This window comes from Aotus nancymaae, unplaced genomic scaffold, assembly GCF_030222135.1.
Source record: "Aotus nancymaae isolate 86718 unplaced genomic scaffold, 86718_ANA_hifiasm-v0.15.2.pri h1tg000089l, whole genome shotgun sequence".
NCBI lineage: Eukaryota > Metazoa > Chordata > Mammalia > Primates > Aotidae > Aotus > Aotus nancymaae.
In genome coordinates this window covers 8,336,716-8,357,880 of record NW_026988504.1, presented here as the reverse complement: position 1 = coordinate 8,357,880, position 21,165 = coordinate 8,336,716, and the positions used below count along the sequence as shown (strand labels likewise).

General features: G+C 49.9%; 2 protein-coding genes across 13 annotated transcripts in view; one reads left to right on the top strand and one right to left on the bottom strand.

Annotated features, from left to right (window-relative positions):
* Positions 1–21,165, top strand: part of RAB37 (RAB37, member RAS oncogene family) — a 72,072-nt gene that overhangs the window by 19,099 nt on the left and 31,808 nt on the right. The gene's annotated exons all lie outside the window — the stretch shown is intronic.
* On the bottom strand, positions 3,199–19,597 carry LOC105718149 (CMRF35-like molecule 1). Of its 11 annotated transcripts, none has more exons than XM_012453767.3 (8): positions 19,432–19,597; positions 13,557–13,655; positions 12,831–13,169; positions 11,388–11,508; positions 8,024–8,136; positions 5,091–5,113; positions 4,620–4,757; positions 3,199–4,138 (listed from the first exon to the last, which is right to left on the bottom strand). In XM_012453767.3, the coding sequence occupies exons 1-8, from the start codon at positions 19,472–19,474 to the stop codon at positions 3,983–3,985; spliced, it is 1,032 nt and encodes a 343-aa protein (XP_012309190.2). In that variant the 5' UTR covers positions 19,475–19,597; the 3' UTR covers positions 3,199–3,982. The 11 variants fall into 11 exon arrangements, with proteins under 11 accessions (XP_012309190.2, XP_012309191.2, XP_012309192.2 ...); XM_012453768.3 differs by having other exon boundaries at positions 11,388–11,496; XM_012453769.3 differs by having other exon boundaries at positions 11,388–11,451.

Here is a 21,165-nt window from a genome sequence, read left to right as displayed (position 1 = left end):
AGGTGTCTGGCTAATTTTTGAAATTTTTTTGTAGAGATAGCAATCCTCAAGCAATCCTCCCACCTCAGCCGCTCGAGTAGCTGGGACTACAGGCGTGCGCCACCACACCTAAAAATAAATAATTCTTTTTTATTTATGTGTTGTAGGTCTCCCTATGTTGCCCAGGCTGGTCTCGAACTCCTGGGCTCAACTGATTGCCCGTCTTGGCCTCCCAAAGTGCTGGGATTAGAGTTGTAAGCCACTATGCCTGGCCCGGAATCTTTAAGAATTAATCATTCAAAAACCAAGGGAGGGAAACCCCAGCAACTTTAGATAGGATTACCGTGTTGCCCAGGCTTGTCTCAAACACCTGGACTCAAGTGATCCTCCTGGCTCAGCCTCCCAAAGCACTGGGATTACAGATGTGAGCCACCGTGCCCAGCCTGTAGACACTTTTTTTCAAAGTTCGACTAAGGCAACTAAAAGGGATTAGAATGGATCGGTCTTCCCATGCTGATTCACCAGTCCTTGGCTCAGCCAGGATACAACCTTCCTCCCAGCCCATGTCCACCATCCGGATGAAGATAGAAGCAGCCCAATTCCTCCAGCCAAGCCAAACTGAGCTAATTTCTAGTCTTCCTTGTGTGTCCAGCTTAATGTCAGAAGTTGCATGGCAATAATCTTCACTGGGATCTATGATTGTATATTACCAAAAAAGATGAATCCCTTCCTATCCAACATAAGCACGTACTTCTACGTTCTGTGTAGCACTGGCTGCTTGAAATAAACTCTGAAGTAAATCCACTTTATGCACAATAGTTGAAATGGCACAGTGATGCACCGGCCCAAGGCCTTATGTTATGACTTACCTTGACTCACTCTAATTTGGCTCTGCTTTGAACTTTTCCATTTTAAGATCTCTCTGTGGACGCTTCTTGCTCTGTAAACCTTAAAACGATCTGCGTCAAAAACAGTCTCACTCTGACCTGACCAGCTTAGATGACTAGCTCAAGAATGATCAAGCTTGCTTGGGCTCTGCGAAGTCCCCCAGGACGGAAAAGCCCTTGAGCTTCTAGGGAACCACCTTTGAGGTCATGGGAGCAGGATCTCTTCACCAAGGCCACCAACGCCAGATGCCCTTGGGGTGTCCATAGCTGTGAGAAGTCAGGCAAAGCCCAGGACACACTGACATGGACTGCTAAACATGCCCACAGGCTGCTATCCACTGGGCCACAGGCCTGTGGTCCTCAGCCATAGTTCATCATCTCTTCCCAAGCCACAATGCCTTTCCCTGACACTTTATTCCCAATCCCTCCCTACAATCCCCACCTCCAACAAAATCAACCTAGGTGAAGTGATAGACAAAGGTCCTCCAGCCAGAGGCCATCGTAAGCCCTCACCTCTCTCCAATTTTCAGGAGGGGAGAAAGGAGTCTTTCCACTTCATGCTTCTGGGTAGTCAATCCTGAAATTCCTTAGGTTGTTTGGCCCAGGACTCCCCTCCCAGAATGATGAATACCTCTGCCTTTGCTCTGAGAGCTTGCCTTCTGCCCCAAATGCATTGTTTCTTCAATGAGTCAATCAATAAACATTCGAGAACCCACCATGTGCCAGACAGTAACTAGGCATAGGGGATATAGGAGTGAATGAGACGAAGTTTCCACATAAGACAGTACACAGCCTAGTGGAGATGGGGGCAGTGATAAATGTAGACCCCACTAAGTCATTTCACCAAAGGAAATAAAGTAAAGCAACGAGACAGAGAGAAATCAGAGGCAGGCTGCAAGGGTCACTGCCCTTCATAGGCCAAGGAAGGCCTCTTCTGAGAGGTGACATTTGAGCTGAGGTGCAATGATAAAAAGGAGCTAACTATTCACCCATCTGCTGGAAGAGCATTCTGGAAAGGAGAAATAGCAAGTGCCAAGGCCCTAAGAAGAAAGCAAGCCTTATCTTGTTAGAAGGACAGAAGAAAGGCCGGTGTGCATGGAGCAGAGCCTGTGAGAGGGAGAATGAATGGACATGGGGGTGAAGGGGCAGGCAGAGTCCATGGATCCCCTAGGACCTTGCAGGCTGGCAGGGAAACCACCAGAAGGCTATAAGCAGGGAGTAATAAGATCTGTGCTTGGAAAGGACCACTCTGGTTGCTGGGAGGAGAATGGACTCAACGGCAGAAAATGAAAGAGGAAGACCAGGCAGGAAACGGTTGCTTGGGCTAGGTCAGAGATGATGAGACATGGTGGGGTTCAGGGTACTTTCTGGAAGGAAGGCTGTCAGGTTGCTAGAATAAAGATAGTAAGTCTGGCCAGGTGTGGTGCCTCACACCTGTAATCCCAGCACTTTGGGAGGCCGAGGTGGGTGGATCACTTGAGGCCAGGAGTTCGAGACCGGGCTAGCCAACATGGTGAACCTCCATCTCTACTAAAAACACAAAAATTAGCAAGGTGTGGTGGCACAAGCCTGTAGTTTTAGCTACTTGGGAGACTGAGGCAGAAGAATTGCTTGAACCCGGGAAGCAGAGATTGCAGTGAGCCAGGATCTCACCATTGCACTCCAGCCTGGGGGACAAGGTGAGGCTCTGTCTCAAAAAAAGATAGTAAGTCCAGCATCTGTAAATGCTCATGATCCCTGTGTGAGCAGCACACACACACACACACATACACACACATGCACATACACACTATCCTCCTTACACAAACAGTGCAGACTCCAGGCTCTGAGGTCAAATGGGCTCAAATTCCAACTCATCTGCTTACTTGCCATAAAACTTGGTTCAAATCACTGAACCTCTCCATCCCTCAGTTTCCTTGTCTGTAAAAAGGGGACAATAGGCTCAGTGCAGTGGCTCACGCCTGTAATCCAGCACTTTGGGAGGCTAAGAGGGATGGCTTGCCTGAGCTCAGGAATTCAAGACCAGCCTGGGCAACACAGTGAAACTCCATCTCTACTAAAATACAAAAGATTAGCCTGGCGTGGTGGCATGCCTGTAATCTCAGCTACTCAGGAGGCTGAGGCAGGAGAATTGCTAGAACCCGCCACTGCACTCCAGCCTGGGTGACAGAGTGAGACTCCGTCTCAAAAAAAAGAGGGGGGACAATAATAGAAGTGCCTCGTGGTTGTCGTGAGGATTAAATTAGTTACTACGTGGGAGGCATCTAGGGACAGGCACCTGCCATGTACCGAATGAGTTTCCTGTTGCTGCTGTAACAAATTAGCACCAATATTGTGGCTTTTTTAAAGCAATGCAAATTTATTCTCCTGCAGTTCTGGAGGCCAGAAGCTCAAGATCAGTTTCACTGGGCTCAAGCCAAGGCGTGGGCAGGGCTGGTTTTTTTTGGAAGCTCCAGGTGGGGGAATCCATTCCTTGCCTTTTCCGGCGTCTGAAGGCCGTGGCATTCATGGCCCCGGTCACATCACACCAATGTCCACTTCCACCATCACACTGTCTCTTCCTCTTTGACCTTTGGGCCTCCTTCTTATAAGGACCCTTGTGGTTAGATTTTGGGCCCACCTGAATCAGCAAGAATAATCTCCCTATCTCAAAGCCCTTAACTTAAATACATCTGCACAGTCCCTTTCTGCCACAGAAGGTAACAGTCACAGGTTCTGAAGATTAGGATGCAGATAGCTTTGAGGGCCATTATTCAGCCCATGGCATGTGGTAGGTAATAAATAAAGGTTCACTGTATTATGATAGTGATACTTTATGATAATAATGATAATATTTTTACCATTATGATCTTTATCATTCCCGTGAAAGCCCCAGGGCATAGCCCCAGCCCCCTCCTCAACTGTGTAGGAGAGGAGGGGATGGTTAGAGAACCCTAACTCCTTGAAGCCCCCTAAGACTTGGCCCCGAGCCCAAGCCAGAGCAGGGGGCAATGCTGGCTGATCAGGCAGAGGTACCAGTCCCCAGCTGGTCCTGAGGAGGGGAGCGAGGGACAGACGGCAGAGGAGGCAGGAGTGTGCTCACAGCCTGGGGTCCAAGAAGGAGCGTGGAGTGCAGGCTAATGCCTTCTGATGGTGCTGTATTCCAGGGACTCTTCGGGGCCCCCACCGGGGATGGGGCTAGCGAGTTGGCCCGTGTTGCAGTAGGTCGGCTCCTGATTCTCAGCAGCCAAGGTCAGAGATGCATAGGAAATGTCCTCCATCGGCAAGGGAGCCTGCAGCAAAGGTGGGCAACAAGTCAGAGAGGGTGGTAGGAAGCGCTGGTCACAGGGCAGAGAAGCCCTCGGAGGAGGCTGGTAGAGGCAGACCCTTCAGAGCTTCTGATCCCTCTCAAGCCCTCCAGCTTCCCCCCTACTCTACCAACCACCCTGAGCTTCACCCACAACAGAACAGAGTCTCCCCCAACCCTGCACCAGGGCAGCACATTTCCTATGGAATCTCAAGTCACTCGGCCTGTCTGGCACTCTCCTGCCCAGCTCAGGGATGGTGTTTGACCAGTCCCTGGATCCCCAGGGTTGAGACTTGCCTAGGGGAGCTCCTAGGCAAGTCTTGAAGTAACTATGGCTGTGCCCCATGCCCCCTTCCTCTGTACCCACATGAGTGGGAGAAAGCCCACCCTCCAAAGGTGGGGGGTGGGCAACAGCAGGCCTCTACGCCCCTGCCCCAGCCTCACAGCAGCCCCCACGAAGGACACACCATGGTGACATATTCCACTTCCACCTGGTCAGCCTGGGCAGAGGAGGAGGGCTTTGTGGTGGCCTTTTTGGGGGAGGTTCTGGTCTGCTGCAGGGTCAGGTTTGCATAGCAGAGGTCGCTCTCCGGGGACTGAAGTACCTGGGACAGGGAACACAGGCTGGGGAGTCACAAGATCATCTGTGGACACAGATTCCTTTTCCGAAGTGGGACGAGAGTCTCTCCCACATCCCTGGGTACCCCTCTCCCAGTTCCCTCTGTGCCCCCCACTTCTCAGGCTCCCATACCCCTCAGTCAGTCCTCATCCCCCTGGCTGTTTCCAGGCCCCTAGCCCCCAGGCCCTGCAGGGCGGCCTGAGGATGGGATACTTTGGCACAAGACTCATCTGATATTTTGGACCTTCTGGGAGATGGAAAATGAAGAAGGGGAAAGAAGCTGCCTGGTCTCTCTGGTCCAACCCTGGGGGCTCCTTACCTGCTCTGAGGACATCTCAGCTGCTAAAAGACAAACGACAATTCAGAATTAGAAAGCTCATCCTCCAGACTCACAAAAACCCCCAAGTCTAGGGAAGAGAAATATGGAAAAAAAGAGGTGAATTAGGTCCAAGCTTAGAGACAGGGACCTGGTTCTAATTCGGATTGCTCAGATGACACACTCTGTGACAGTGGTCATGTCACCTCTCTAAGCTTTCATTTCTCCACCTGAAAAAGGACACCCAGCCCCCCGCTCCCCACATCGTAGAACTGTGCACTCAGCTGATCAGGTGGCCCTGCCAGCCATCGGCTCCCCTGGGAGTAAGTTTCCTTCTGCAGAATCCCGACTCGGCCTGGAATTCCACTGCGTCTCTACCTGATTCATCCTTCAGGGGTCAATTCAAAGTCATGCCTGCCTTCTGCAGCTACCCAGGTTGTCTAACTCCCCTCCTGGGCCCCCAGAGGCACTTGCTTTATGTCTGTCTCATCATATTCATCCCACTGAATTCTAGTTAGTCCTCAGGTGGGCTGTAAGCTGCAGGGTGGCAGGGCCTGTCCCTTCCTTGCAACCTGGGTGCTGGCTATGCTGGGCAGGTGGTGCTCTGTCAGTAAAAGTCATCTGCAGAGAGATAGGATCGCGCCAAGCTGCCCCTAACCCCGAGTAGAGTGTATGAGCTGGGTTGGCACAGTACGGATTGGTTTGGTTTGGTTTTGAGACAGAGTCTCACTCTGTCTCCCAGGCTGGAGGGCAATGGTGAAATCTCAGCTCACTGCAACCTCCGCCTCCTGGGTTCAAGCAATTCTCCTGCCTCAGCCTTCTGAGTAGCTGGAACTACAGGCATGTGCCACCATATTCAGCTAATTTTTTGTATTTTTAGTAGAGAAGGGGTTTCACCATGTTGGCCAGGCTGGTCTCGAACTCCTGACCTCAAGTGATTCACCCACCTTGGCCTCCCAAAGTGCTGGGGTTACAGGCATGAGGCACCGGGCCCGGCCTTGGGACCAGTTTTCAGGCGGTTGCCAGTCCTGTCTTCTTTTTGCCCTCCCCAGCCACCACCTCCACATCCCTGCTCTAGGGACAACAAAGAAATAGGCGGTTTCCCCCTGGGTTTTAGTTTCAAAATTCTAGATGCTGAAGAACACAGAAACCACTTAGACCTTAGGTCGTGGGCAATATATTTGGGAGAAAAAGCAATCACTAAAAAGCATCTCAGAAAACAAATTAACAAAGAGTCAGGCTCCCCTCTTGCCAGATGAAAGATTTCCCAGGCTATGGGGAAGCAGAAGTGTTGGAGATGACCCCATGAGAGCTAGGACCCAGCTCTTCTAGATGGGAAAGTGTGAGAATGTGGAAGTGAAGTCAGATGCAAAGGGGTTTGGTTGAGGCCAGACCTCGTGATCTGTGAGTGCAGGCTCCTGCGCCAAGAGGCTCTTCCTTGAAGAGCAAGTTCACACAGGGCAGGTAGGCAGCCTGGAAAGTCCAATGGGAGGGGGAGGAACAGAAGGAAAGGCCATTCCGATTTTCTGATCCGACTTGGAGGGCTATGTGTGTGTGCGTGCATGTGTGTAATGTGATTAGTGCAAATGCACTGTGGTATCCATGCAGTGTGTGTGCACGTGATCGTGTGTGTGTGCACGTGTGTAATGTGGTGAGTGCACATGCCCCGTGGTATCCATGCAGTGTGTGTGCACATGATCGTGCATGTGTGTGTGTGTAATGTGGTGAATGCATATGCACCATGGTATCCATGCAGTGTGTGTGCACATAATCATGCATGTGTGTGTGTGTGTAATGTGGTGAATGCATATGCCCCGTGGTATCCATGCAGTGCATGTGCACATGATCGTGCATGTGTGTGTGTGTAATGTGAATGCATATGCACCATGGTATCCATGGTATCTGTGCAGTGTGTGTGCTCGTGATCGTACGTGTGTGTGTGTGTAATGTGGTGAGTGCAAATGCATTGTGGTATCCACGCAGTGTGTGTGCACATGATCATGCACGTGTGTGTGTGTGTAATATGGTGAGTGCACATGCACCGTGGCATCCATGTGGTGTGTGTACACGATGTGTGTGTGTGTGTGCGTAATGTGGCAAATGCACATGCACCGTGGTATCCATGCAGTGTGTGTGCACACGATCGTGAATGCATATGCACCATGGTATCCATGGTATCTGTGCAGTGTGTGTGCTCGTGATCGTATGTGTGTGTGTGTGTAATGTGGTGAGTGCAAATGCATTGTGGTATCCACGCAGTGTGTGTGCACATGATCATGCACGTATGTGTGTGTAATATGGCGAGTGCACATGCACTGTGGCATCCATGATCATGTATGTGTGTGTGTGCATGTGTAATGTGGCAAATGCACATGCACCGTGGTATCCATGCAGTGTGTGTGCACACGATCGTGCGGGGAGGGTGTAATGTGGCGAGTGCACATGCACTGTGGCATCCATGCGGTGTGTGTACACGTGATCGTGCATGTGTGTGTGCATGCACTCTTATGTTTATGTCTGTTTCTTCCTCCCCACTCCATGTCAGCTCAGTACCTCCTTGACAACCACACAGAGCCGACTCTAGCATCTAGTCTATACACCCTAGGCTGGATCACTCACCTAAGACCACTGCCACCTCTGCCACCAAGAGCCATTTCAGGAAAGAGAGAGGGAGGTGGGTCAGAGAGAAGAGAAGGGGAAGGACCGATGTGCAGGGCAGAAGAGAATGCCAAAACCTCCTGGTCTCCCCTGCAAGTTCCAGAGTGCCCCCTGCTCCCCTGGCACTGCCAGCTGCGAGGGCCTTTGGGACAGTGCCCTTCCCAGATCGTGCAGGTCATCCCTTGGACCAGATAGCTCCCAGATGCCAATACTGGCCATTGGCCACACACCCAGCCACCCAGCCCAGTCTCAGCCCAGCCTCACCCAGCTCCTCTCACCTTTCTTCTGGCGCTTCATCATCCTCCAAACCAAGAGTGAGATGGCCACCAAAAGAAGCAGCAATATGCTGAAGATGAGGGGCAGGAGGACGCTGAGCTTCAGGAGTTTGTACCTAGAAACAACCACACGTGGTCCCTGCACCCCAGGCTCGCTGTCTGCCTCTCAGCCCAATCCCACCCTCCTGGCGGCAGGGGAGGGGAACACACCTGATGAACTGCAAGTCTGTGGTTTGCAGCCTGGGAACCCTCACTCCTGAGGACCCTCAAAAGTGGTTTTACAACTAGCACACATAGACACAAAGAAGGGAACGGAACAAGAGACACCAGGGCCTACTTGAGGATGGAGGGCAGGAGGAGGGAGAGAATCAAAACCTACTTACTGGGTGTAAGGTTTGTTCTTGCCGAGTTTAAAAGGAAGAAACTGAGGCGAACACAAGAAGATCCAATATGAAGGGTTTATTCAGGCTCCCGGGAGAGGTTCTACGGTCCGACAGGAGGGGCCAGAGAAGTCGCACAGACTCCTCTCAGACGTGGGGTTTTATAGGGAGTGGAGGAGCTCGATTGGTTGTGGGAGAGCAGGACTACTATTGGGAAAGGTTACAAGCCTTTGTTTGCATACAGGACTTGGCTGCTATTGGTTAGAATTACTCGGCTGCTATTGGCTAGAAAGACTTGGCTGCTATTGGCTAGAATCACAAGACCCCGCTTGCATACTGGGTTCTTTAAGGGACAGCCAGGCTGTGCGAGAAGGGGAGAAGGGAACATGCCCGAGCATGTCTGAGCTTTCAGAAAAAAGGCAGGGGGGATGTGCGTCTGAGCCCCCGGCAAGGCAATCGGCCTTACACTGGGTACTATGCTTATTACCTGGGTGAAAAATAATCTGTACACAAAACCCTGGTGACATGCAATTTACTGATACAATGAACCTGTACATGTACCCCTAAAGCTAAAATAAAAGTTTTTAAATTTTAAGAATTTTAACAAAAGATAGTTGGGGTTTTTTTTTGTTTTTTGTTTTTTGTTTTTTTTTGATACGGAGTCTCGCTCTGTCCCCCAGGCTGAAGTGCAGTGGCACAATCTCGGCTCACTGCAACCTCCACCTCCCAGGTCCAAGAGATTCTTCTGCCTCAGCCTCCAAGTATGTGGGATTACAGGCGCCCACCACCATGCCCATCAAATTTTTGTATTTTTAGTATAGACAGCATTTTGCCATGTAGGCCAGGCTGGTTTCGAATTCCTGACCTCAAGTGAAATAAATGAGTGAATAAACTATCTGATGCTAATCAAAGGCCCTAATCGGGTACTTACATAAGGCTTTGACTCATAAAATAATTTTTAAAACCGTTATTTATTACTTATTTGAAGCAGTGTGGTAGAAAATAAACTTTCTTTTCTTTTCTTTTCTTTTTCGAGACAGAGTTTCACTCTTGTTGGTCAGATGGGTCTCAAACTCCCGACCTCAGTTGATCCACCTGCCTCGGCCTCCCACAGTGCTACCATTAACAGGCATGAGCCACCGTGCCCAGCCAGAAAATAAACTTTCAAAACAGAGAGCATCGTGTATTAGTTTGCTTAGGAAAAAAAAGAATGGGGACAAAGCAAGGTGGCTCATGCCTGTAATCCCAGCACTTTGGGAGGCTGAGGTGGGCAAATCACTAGAGGCCAGGAGTTGAAGACCAGCCTGGTCAACATAGCGAAACCCCGTCTGTACTAAAAATAAAAAAACTGGCCGGGCATGGTGACTCATCCCTGCAGTTCCAACTACTTGGGAAGCTGAGGCGAGAGAATCACATGAACCTGGGAGGTGGAGGTTGCAATGAGCAGAGATCACAATACTGCACTCCAGGCTGGGAAACAGAGTGAGACTCGATCTCAAAAAAAAAAAAAAAAAAAATTTAGCTGGGCGTGGTGGCAGGTGCCTGTAGTCCCAGCTACTCAGGAGGCTGAGGCATGAGAATCCCTTGAACATGGGAGGCAGAGGTTGCAGTGAGCCGAGATAGCACCACTGCACTCAAGTCTAAGCTACAGAGTCAGACTCTGTCTAAAAAGAAAAAGAAAACTTTAGAAAGCTTAAACTGTTTTAAAACAGAAGGCAAATGGGAGAAGGGGAGTAGAAGGGTCTCAGGTAGTTGGAATACTGGGGACTTCCCACAGGGATTTTGTAGCAAGGTCCCAGAAATAAGAGACCTTGGCACTTGGCAGACCTAAAAATAAAGGCAAAGGTCAGGCGCGGTGGCTCACACCTGTAATCCTAGCACTTTGGGAGGTTGAGGCAAGCAGATCACCTGAGGTCAGGAATTCAAGACCAGCCTGGACAGCATGGTAAAACCCGGTCTCTGCAAAAATACCAAAATTAGCCGGGCATGATGTCAGGTGCCTGTAATCCCAGCTACTCAGGAGGCTGAGGCAGGAGAATCACTTGAACCCAGGAGGCAGAGGTTGCAGTGAGCCGAGACTGCACCTCTGCACTCCAGCCTGGTGACAGAATGAGACCCCATCTCAAAAAAAAAAAAAAAAAAGGTCAAGAGAACCAAGAAGAGTGAAAGGAGGAAATGAAAGGGGACTTTCCACTTCTAGAAAGCCCATCTCACTGCAGATGGTTGGGCAGGGCACTAGAGGCACGACTAAGCTGTGGTGTGGAATCCAGAGACTTCCATCCAAGCTCCAGCGCCACCCTTCACTGAGGAAGGGACTGAGGCTCAGTTTCTTCTGTAAAATTGGAACGTGTGTATCTGCCTGTTCTTCCACATCGGGTGGTTGTAGGAAAGGTCAAAGACAACAAAATAATGCCCAGGAAAGCCTTCTGTGGCTGCCAGGAGCGCTAGAGATGCGAGGAACTATCGGCACCACTGTTCTGGCCATAACAGTGATCAGAGGAAAATCAAGGGAAGCAGGACTTCCCCAAGCCCTCCTTTCCTTGTCCTCCCAGAAGTTGGACCAAGAGCCATCCCTGTGGCCCCACGCCCCACGCCCACACTCACATGAGCCACACCGTCCTCACTCACTGCCGACTCATCCGTCTCTTGCACTAAGCTCTGAGCTCCACGGGGACAGTCCATGTCTGTGTCCCCAGAGCTCAGCATGGGGCAGCCATGTAGACGTTATTATAACACAGTAAAAGAGGGACGAATGAGTGAGTGAACCCACAGACAGCACTGAGCTGCAGAATGAAGGATCTGAGGGGAGGGACTGAAAGGACACCGTGTGGTCTGACGGCAAGTGGGAGGGACTCCCAGCTTCCTCATCGTCACCAAGGAGCCTGTAGCTTCCAGACAAAGCTCAGGATGGAAGCTGGGACTTCAAAGAGTTCTCCATTGGAGGAGTTTGAGCCAAGTAGGACACCGTGGAACCAAAGCTGGCTTACCTGTTGTCCAAATGGTGGCTGTTCAGAGTTGGGGAGCTGCTGGTTTCTTCCAGAGTGACTAGCGCTGTAAACGTAGTGGAGGTAGGCGTGGTGGGGGTGGCAGTCGGCGCTGTAGTTGATGCTGATGTATTGACTAGATCAGAGACTTCCCTGCCCACGGCCCACCCACAGCCCTGCATGCGGCTCTGAGCCTGGGGGATTCCGGACTGCTACTACGGGAAGGGGCTGCAGCCTGGACCGCTTATTTCTCCCTGGCCTCTAGGAGACTCCAGAGCCTCAGAGGTAGGCGGGGCTGGGCAGGGTCCAGGGAGGACTCTGAGCAGGCCCTGGAAGGGTTAGAGGGGGCTGGGAAGAGCCTAGAAGCAGCTGGAGATCATCTGAACTTGAGCAGTACTGCTGCTTATGACAGGGCCTTGGCCAGTCTCCACCCCCAGCCCTATTTATCCAGCAACAACAGGAGTAGAGTGGGAACTTGCACAGTGACTGACTAGATCTGTGACATCGAAGGCCAGGACCAGCCCTGAATGAAATCATAATATTCAGAAAGAACCTTGACTTTGGGCAAGTAACAAAGCTTCAAAGATGGGGATGCCCCCTTCTCAGGGGTATTGTGAGGATTCACTGAGACAATGCACGCTCAGCGCTGTGCAAACCAGAACATGCCCCAGAGGCTCCAGGGACAGCATGGGGCCCTGAGGACTGTGGTGCTCCCCCCACGCCACAACGACCCTCGAGCTGGTGCTGCTCATCTTCTGAGGGACAGCAGAACGAGCCCAACAAATAAACCCATGCAAACCAAGGCACTGGGACCTCTGAGCTGACCCTGCCAGAGTGTCTGCGTTCTAGAAGGATGTAGGAAGAGAACATCATTAAGTCCACATGCACGAATGACTCATGGTGGGATTTCAGGGACCAGGAATGAAGCCGTTTGACTGTGAGGACCTTTCTGGACTTGGGAATTTGACGGCAGCACCCCGACTATGCTGAGCCTCTCTTTCTCCCAGGTTGTGTGTGGAATGGGAGGTGGGAACAGCGGCTACAAAGCCCTAGCCCAGAACTCCACCAAAAACAGAACACCCCTGGGCACTGAGGTCTCCAGAAAGCAATGACAAGGATTGGGGTCTCTGCGTACCATGGAGGGCATCCCCTTGGCCCATGGGCTGAGACTGGGACCATCACCTTGTCCTCAGGCACTGAGCTTTGCAGAGGAGAAACAGTGTGCCTAGAAAGGCTTAATCCCAGTGTGGAGGGAGCCCTGGGAGCCATAGAGGCATTGATGAGAGGCCCTGACCCTCCCAATCGTAAGTGGTCAGTCGGGGTTCTATGAGACTCAGGACTCAAGTGGCAGATCACTCAGTGGCAATGAAGTCACTCGGGTAGGACCTCAGAGACCAGGTCAGAGCAGGCCCTGAGAGACAAATCCAAGCATACACGCCGTCTTACCTAGGTCAATGGTCACTTGAACTTTGACCCCAAGGTCAGTTCCAACTCTCTCAATCCCACACCAGTAAGTGTCAGCATCATCTCTTCTGAGATCCTTCATGGTCACGGTGAATGTGTAGTTTTTCTGATCATCCCTGATGGACAGCCGGTCCCTCTTCACCTCCTGTTCTGATCCAGTAGTTTTAACAAGGATCTCACAGCTACTCCAAACAGCTCCTCGACACCACCACTTCAAGTAGGTCTTCCATTGTGAGCCGTAAGCACACCGCACAGTCAATGAGCCCCGCTCCAGGCCATTCACCATGGTTGGACCAGTGATTTCAGTGGCAATGGAGTAGCCTGGAAAACACAAATCCGTGTGCCATCACCTCCCACCCCAAGGGCAGGGCCACACCTCCTGTTTAGGGAATATCTCCCAAATCCAAGTCTCACAAGTTAAATAATAGTCAAGGAAGAAATATACCTTCCACATATAAAATTTTTGTCCTTCAGTTTTCCACTGGGTCAAAGCCATCAGGAAAATCACTGACGCACACAAGAACAGATCCCAAAAGAAATAAAAATATTGGCACTGAGCAATCATAGCTTCCTGCAGTTCACCCCTCTCTCCACCCTATGGTCAAGGTAATCTGTAGATTTCAAGGAATGTCCTTTTGCAGCCATCTTTGTGTTAGACCAGCCTGGTGGGGAGGAAATACCAGGAGACCCATTTCCACAGGGTCTTACCTTGACAGCACTGATGACCCTCAGGAGGTCGAGCTGAGGCAGCCACATCAGCTGTCTGTGGAGAGGCTGTCCTGGTGGTCCTAATGATTTCTAGTGGTTCTGGAATAAACCACCCTGGGTGAGTGCCTTTGAAGTTGACCAAAATAGCAAAGGCAACTGGTGTCCATGTGCTATGGGATCCATATGACATAGATTCCACTTTCTTCATTGAATTGCTTTGACCCCTTTGTCAAATAGCAAATGTATGGATTTCCCATTCTGTTCCATTGATCTACTTGTCCACTCTTATGCCAATCCTACACTGTCCTGATTACTATCACCTTGTAGAAAGGCAAATATTATCTTTCTTTTTTTTTGAGACAGGTTCTCACTGTGTTGCCCAGGCTGGAGTGCAGTGGCACAATCATGGCTCACTGAAGCCTTCGCCTCCCAGGCTTAATCGATCCTCCCACTTCAGCCTCCCAAGTAGCTGGGACTACAGGCACAGGTCTCCTCCCACTTCAGCCTCCCAAGTAGCTGGGACTACAGGCACAGGTCTCCTCCTGGCTAATTTTTATATTTTTAGTAGAAACAGGATTTTGCCATGTTGCCCAGCCTGGTCTCGAACTCCTGGGCTCAAGTGATCCACCCACTTCAACCTCACAAAGTGCTGGGATTACAGGCTTGAGCCACCACACCTGGCCTGCATTTTCTTAAAATATATGTTTTTCTTCAAAATTGTGTCCTTTACAGCAACATGGATACAGCTGGAGGCCATTATCCTAATTGAATTAACATAGAAACAGAAAACCAAATACCACATGTTCTTGCTTGTAAGTAGGAGTTAAACATTGGTTACCCATAGACATAACGATGGGGAACAACAGACACTGGGTATGCCAAAACGGAGGAGGGAGGGGAGCAAGCATTGAAAGACTACCGAGTGGGGGCCAGGCATGGTGGCTCACACCTGTAATCCCAGCACTCTGGGAGGCAAAAATAATACAATATGCTAAAATCAGCACAAAGGAAATAGAAAACCTGAATAATCCCATAGCCGCTATATTTAAATAAATCAAATCTCTTGTTTAAAACTTCCCCCAAGGCCAGGCACAGTGGCACCTGCCTGTAATCTCATCACTTTGGAAGGCAGAGGCAGGCAGATCATGAGGTCAGGAGATCGAGACCATCCTGGCCAACATGGTGAAACCCCATCTCTACTAAAAATACAAAAATTAGCTGGGCGTGGTGGCGTGTGCCTGTAATCCCAGCTACTCAGGAGGCTGAGGCAGGACAATTACTTGAACCTGCGAGGTGGAGGTTGCAGTGAGCCGAGATCACGTCACTGCACTCCGGCCTGGTGACAGAGCAAGACTCCATCTCAAAAAAAAAAAAAATCCCTCAGAATAAAACTTCAGACCTATACAGCTTCAATGGGAATATTTACCAAACATGTAAGCAAGAAATAATGTCTATTTTATATATAATTTTCAGAGCATAGAAAAAAAGATGAAATCCCAAATCCATTTCACGAGATTAGCATGTTCTTTATGCCAAAACCTGACAAGAGCAGAGCAAGAAAGTACTATAGGCAAATATCTCTCATTGGCCAGTCGCAGTGGCTCACACCTGTAATCCCAGCACTTTGGGAGATCAAGGCAGGTGGATCACAAGGTCAGGAGTTTGAGACCAGCCTGGCCAACATAGTGAAACCCCGTCTCTACTAAAAATAAAAATAAAAAAATAGCCGAGCGTGGTGGCAGACGCCTGTAATCCCAGCTACTCTGGAGGCTGAGGCAGGAGAATCACTTGAACCCTGGAGGCGGAGGTTGCAGTGAGGTGAGATCGAGCCATTGCACTCCAGATCAGGCAACAGTGCAAGACTCCATCTCAAAAAAAAAAAAAAAATGCTCATTAACATAAATGCTAAAGCCACCATACGAAATCTGGTGATACATAAAAAGGATAAAACATTATCATCAAGTTGGGTTTATGCCAAGGATCCAAAATGGTTTTAACATTAGAAAGTCAATAAGAAGGCCGGGCGTTGTGGCTCATGCTTGTAATCCTAGTACTTCAGGAGGCTGAGGCAGGTGGATCACAAAGTCAAGAGATCGAGACCATCCTGGCCAACATCTCTCAACATAGCAGAGAAAACCCGTCTCTACTAAAAATACAAAAAATTAGCCGGGCATGGTGGCACGCACCTGTAGTCCCAGCTACTTGGGAGGCTGAGGCAGGAGAATCGCTTGAACCTTGGAGATGGAGGTTGCAGTGAGCTGAGATCGCACCACTGCACTCCAGCCTGGTGATAGAGCAAGACTCTGTCTCAAAAAAAAAAACAAAAAAGAAAAGAAAGTCGATAAGGGTAATATGCCATATTAACAGAGTCAAGGAGAAAAATCGTGTGATCATCTCAGTAGATGCAGAGATAAGTACCCGATAGGAATCAACTTTCATTCGTATTTTTTCAAAAAACTCTTAGCAAACTAAGAGAACTGCCTTTATCTGATAGACTGTCATCAAAAACCTCAACAAGCACCACACTTCATGCGAGACATTCATATGTACTTTGTGATTATTTGTTAACATGGATGCGGATGTTTTATGCACCTTTTTGTATGTGTTATTCTCCACAGTTAAAAAGACTTAGGAAATCATAAACAAAGAGCCAATTATTCTTTTTTTGTTTGTTTGTTTTTTGAGATGGAGTCTCACTTTGTCACCCAAGCTGGAGGGCAGTGAGACTTCTGGCTCTCTGTACGAACATGGCTCACTGCAGCCTCAACCTCCTGGGCTCAAGCTATCCTCTTGCGGTAGCCTCTCATGTAGCTGGGACCACAGGACCACAGGCATGCACCATCATACCTGACTAATTTTTTTTTGCAGAGACAAGGTCTCACTTTGTGGTCCAGGCTGGTCTCAAACTTCTGGGCTCAAGTGATCTGCCCGCCTCCGCCTCACAAAGTGCTGGGATTACAGGCATGAGCCACCATGCACCACCAGCCAAAGTATTCTTAACAGTGAAATACTATAGACTTTCCTACTGAATCATTAACAAAACATGAATTGACAATATATATAATAACATGACTCTGGAAGTTCTAATCAATGTAGGAAAATCATAAATTTATAATTATCAAAAGGGAAATGATAAGTTATATTTTAATTCATAATTGAATTTAACAGAGTGGCTAAATAAACAATAAATATGTAAAAATCAATGACTTTCCTATAAACCAGTAATAAACAGTTGGAAAATAAAGTGGAAAAGTGCTCATTTACATTAGCAATAAAAGCGTATTAAATTCCTAGGAATAACTTTAAGAGAAACAATAAAGACTTGTAAGAAAAAAGCACAGTGCGGCCGGGTGCAGTGTCTCACGTCTGTAATCCCAGCACTTTGGGAGGCTGAGGTGGGTGGATCACTTTCATTCAGGAGTTCAAGACCAGCCTGACCGACATGGTGAAACCCCATCTCTACTAAAAATACAAAATTAGGTCAGACTTGATGGGTCATGCCTGTAATCCCAGCACTTTGGGAGGCCAAGGCGGGCAGATTGCCTGAGCTCAGGAGTTTGAAACCAGCATGGGCAACACAGCAAAACCCCATCTCTACTAAAAATACAAAAACAGCTGGGCATGGTGGCACGCACCTGTAATCCCAGCTACTCGGGAGGCTGAGGCAGGAGAATCGCTTGAGCCCGGGAGGCAAAGGTTGCAGTGAGCAGAGATCGTGCCATGTGCATGCACTCCAGCCTGGATGACAGGGTGAGACTCTGTCTCCAAAAAATAAAAATATAAAATTAGCCCACCACACCTGTAATCCCAGTTACTTGGGAGGCTGAGGCAGGAGAATCGCTTGAATCCAGGAGGCGGAGGTTGCAGTGAGCTGATATTGCGCCGTTGCACTCCACCCTGGGCAACAAGTGCGAAACTCCATCTCAAAAAAAAAAATCTCTTTCTTGCCAGGCACGGTGGCTCATGCTTTTAATCCCAGCAACTCAGGAGGTCAAGGCAGGAGGATCACTTGAGTCCAGGAGTTGAGGCTGCAGTGAGCTATGATCATGCCACCGCACTCCAGCCTAGGCAACAGATTGAGACCCCAACTAAAAAAAAAAAGACACCTTCCTTTCTCACAGAAAACGAACTTCCTGATGGGTATTTTTTTTTCTTGAGTATTTTAAAACAATGAATTATTTAGAAGAGGGAAGCAGTGCAGGCATCGTTGCTGCTTGTGGGTGGAAGTTCCGCGAAAGAGGCTGGCAAGAGCTGACACACGAAGGCTCACAGTGCTCTCCGGGCTCCGTGTCGCCACCCAAGCTGTGCCTGCTGGCATCTCTACCCACTTCAGACAGGTCCCAAACCACACCTACCCCCAACACAACTCTCACATCTGCTCGCCACCAAATTATCCCATTTCCAGATGTCAGAGAAAAAGCAGCCGCGCCTGTCCAGGTCTCACTGTGCCAACGTATTTCCTAACATCTCACCCAAAGTCTGCCTTCTCTATTTCCACGCTGAAATTCAGGGCCAAGTGTTCATGAGCCTCTCCCTGCTCCACCTTTACCAGCCTCACAGTTCCGGACACGTCACTTCCCTCTGCAAGACCTTTCCTCCCAAAAGATAATAATATCCTCCCCTCTGATCTCCCCACCAGGCTCTTCTGAAGCCTGTGACCGTGCTGACCTCCCTGTTCCGCAGAGGTGCCCACGCCAAGCTCATTTCCACACCAGAGCCCTCGTCTTTGCTGTTCCCTGTGCCTGGAAGACTGGTCCCAATCCTGTGTCTGATCCTTCTCCAACTTATTTTTCCAAGGTCCCGGCTCAGACAGACATCTGGGACCCTCTTCAGGGGGGTTGTTCAGCCCACCTGACCCAAAGCACCCCCACCACCTGAGTCCCACTGCATCATACCGTCTTGTTCTGTTTTCCTCACAGTACTTAGCACTTCTTTACATTTTGTGGTGGTGTTGTTTTCTTTCTTTTTTTTTTAAGAGACAGGATCTCATGCTGTCACCCGGGCTGGAGTGCAGTGGCATAATTACAGCTCACTGCAGCCTCCGTCTCCTGGGCTCAAGTGATCTTCATGCCTCAGCCTCCCAGGTAGCTGGCACCATAGGTGCATGCCACAGCGCCCGGCTAATTTTTGTATTTTTGGTAGAGACAGGGTTTTGCCATGTTACTCAAGCTGGTCTTGAATCCCTGGGCTCAATCAATCTGCCCACTTCGGCCTCCCAAAGTGCTGGGATTACAGGCATGAACCTCTTTGCCTAGCCTCCCTTCATATTTACTCAAAATTGTATGCACCAACTTAAGGTGTCTCCCGCCCTCTGGCTCTGCCCACGTCTCTGTCCCTCCTTTCCTCTACGCCCCTGCTGGGCTTATCTCCTCTTGACCTTTCCAGTCCCTCAGCAACTTCTACTATTCCCTTCTGCCCCAGATGCCTAGAACCACCACTCCCTCTCTGCCCGCAAACTCCCTCTTTCCTCCTTTCAGAGCCTCTCCAGCCTCACTTCTTCCCTGACGCCTGCCCTTGCTCAACACATCCACGCAGGTGACAGACCACCCAGTCCAGGATCAGGCCTTTGCCCGCTCTCCTGAGCAGCCTGGGTTCCTCCTCTGCTTTTCCCTGGCCAGTGGGGCCTACCATCTGTCCATTTCACATGATCAGCCTCTGGGGGTCAGGAATTCTGCCTTCACTGGCTTCATGATGAAGTCCATGCCCTGTAGTCCTGCCTTGGCCACAGAAACACTGGGTGAGTGTGTACGTGGATGAAACTCACAAGGTTCATACCATAAAGGACACCTTCTGGCCAGGTTCCTTCTTCCCTATGTCAGCCAATTCCTCCTGCTGGCTAAGCTTCTCCCAAGAAGACCGACCCAGGCCCACTTACCTGAGAGCCAGAAGAGGAGGGAGAAGAGCGTCAGCAGGGGCATCTTCTCTTCAAAAGGGTCCCCGTTCCCCTCGGTGGAGCCTGGCGGCAGGAATGAACTACAGACTCCAACCCATCTCCCAGCCTTCTGCTGGCACTCACTCTCGCCCTTGAACTTCCTCCTTCAGTCACTTCCCATGGGTGAATGAGACTAAAAGAGGAAGGAAGTGGCTGGTCAGCCGCGGTGGCTCAGGCCTGTAATCCCAACACACTTGGAGGCCGAGGTGGACGGATCGCGAGGTCGGGAGTTCAAGACCACCCAGGGCAATATGGTGAAACCCCATCTCTACTAAAAATACAAAAATTAGCTGGGCATGATGGCATGTGCCTGTAGTGCAAGCTACTCGGGAGGCTGAAGCAGGAGGATCACTTGAACCTGGGAGGCAGAGGTTGCAGTGAGCCAAGATTGCACCACTGCGCTCCAGCCTGGGCAACAGAGCAAGACTCTGTCAAAAAGAGGAAGAAGGTGAAAAGGGTGAAATATCAAGGCAGTTGGCAATGCAAGGGGTCATAGCGATCATAAGCTTTTGAGAAATACCTCTCTGTCCACAACCACCATGGGTTCACTGAAAAGAGAACTTGGTAGCTCCTTCTCTGTCACGTGGAAACCTGCAGACATAGACCCACTGGGTCTGGTCAGTCCTTATCCAATCCTCCACCCCTGGTGGGTCAGCTGGGGGCAGAAACACTCGGCTCCACCGGAGGGGTCCTGGAGAGCCACAGCTGATGGATACAACACCCTAAACCTTGACCTTAAGGTATAGCCAGATTCTTACGAGCCCAGAAGGCCAGGAGTTCAACAGGACTGAGGGGCACTCGGGGCCAAAGTCAGAAAGCCGGAGGAGAGATTCTGGACCAAAGGTTAGAATGCAGATGTGAGGAAACTGATTGGGTATTTAACCCCAGACTACAGAGCCAGGTATGGTGGCTCACATCTGTAATCTCAGCACTTTGGGAGGTTGAGGCGGGAAGATCACTTAAAGCCAGGAGTTCAAGACCAGCCTGGGCAATGTGGCAAGGCTTCATCTCCAAAAAAAAGTTCGGGTGTGGTGGCTCATGCCTGTAATGCCAGCACTTTGGGAGGCCAAAGTAAACAAATCACTTGAGGTCAGGAGTTAGAGACCAGCCTGACCAACATGGTGAAACTCTATCTCTATTAAAAAATATAAAAATTAGCTGGGCATGGTGGTGGGCACCTGTAATCCCAGTGACTCAGGAGACTGAAACAGGAGAATCACTTGAACCTGGGAGGCAGAGGTTGCAATGAGCCAAAGTCGCATCACGGCACTCTAGCCTAGGCAACAGAGCAACAGTCCGTCTCAAAAATCATAATAATAATAATTAGCTGGGCATAGTAATGCACGCCTGTGGTCCCAGCAACCTGGGATGCTAAGGCTTAAGGATCACTTGAGCTCAGGAGGTCAAGCTGCAGTGAGCTATGATTGAGCCACTGGCCTCTACTCCATCCTGGGCAACAGAGCAGACCCTGTCTCTAAAAAAAAAGAAAGAAAGAAAGAAAAAAGAAAAACAGACCACAAAGAAAGAGGCTCAGAGAGAAGGGAGATGCAAGCAGAGAACTACTGACCCAATGGACAAGAGGGGCTTTGTCCTGAGAACATGCAGGAAGCTCCTACTGCTGTGCCCAGCCCACCAGGTGAGGGCCCAGGGATACCCACATCTGCTGGAATCTTCCAG

Excerpts from the sequence above, each read along its gene's own strand:
- LOC105718149 (XM_012453767.3), bottom strand. The coding sequence starts at position 19,474 with ATGCCCCTGCTGACGCTCTTCTCCCTCCTCTTCTGGCTCTCAG. Across the intron at positions 13,656-19,431 it reads CCTCCTCTTCTGGCTCTCAG|AACCACTAGAAATCATTAGG; the intron begins GTAAGTGGGCCT and ends GGTTTATTCCAG. Across the intron at positions 13,170-13,556 it reads GGGTCATCAGTGCTGTCAAG|GCTACTCCATTGCCACTGAA; the intron begins GTAAGACCCTGT and ends TGTGTTTTCCAG.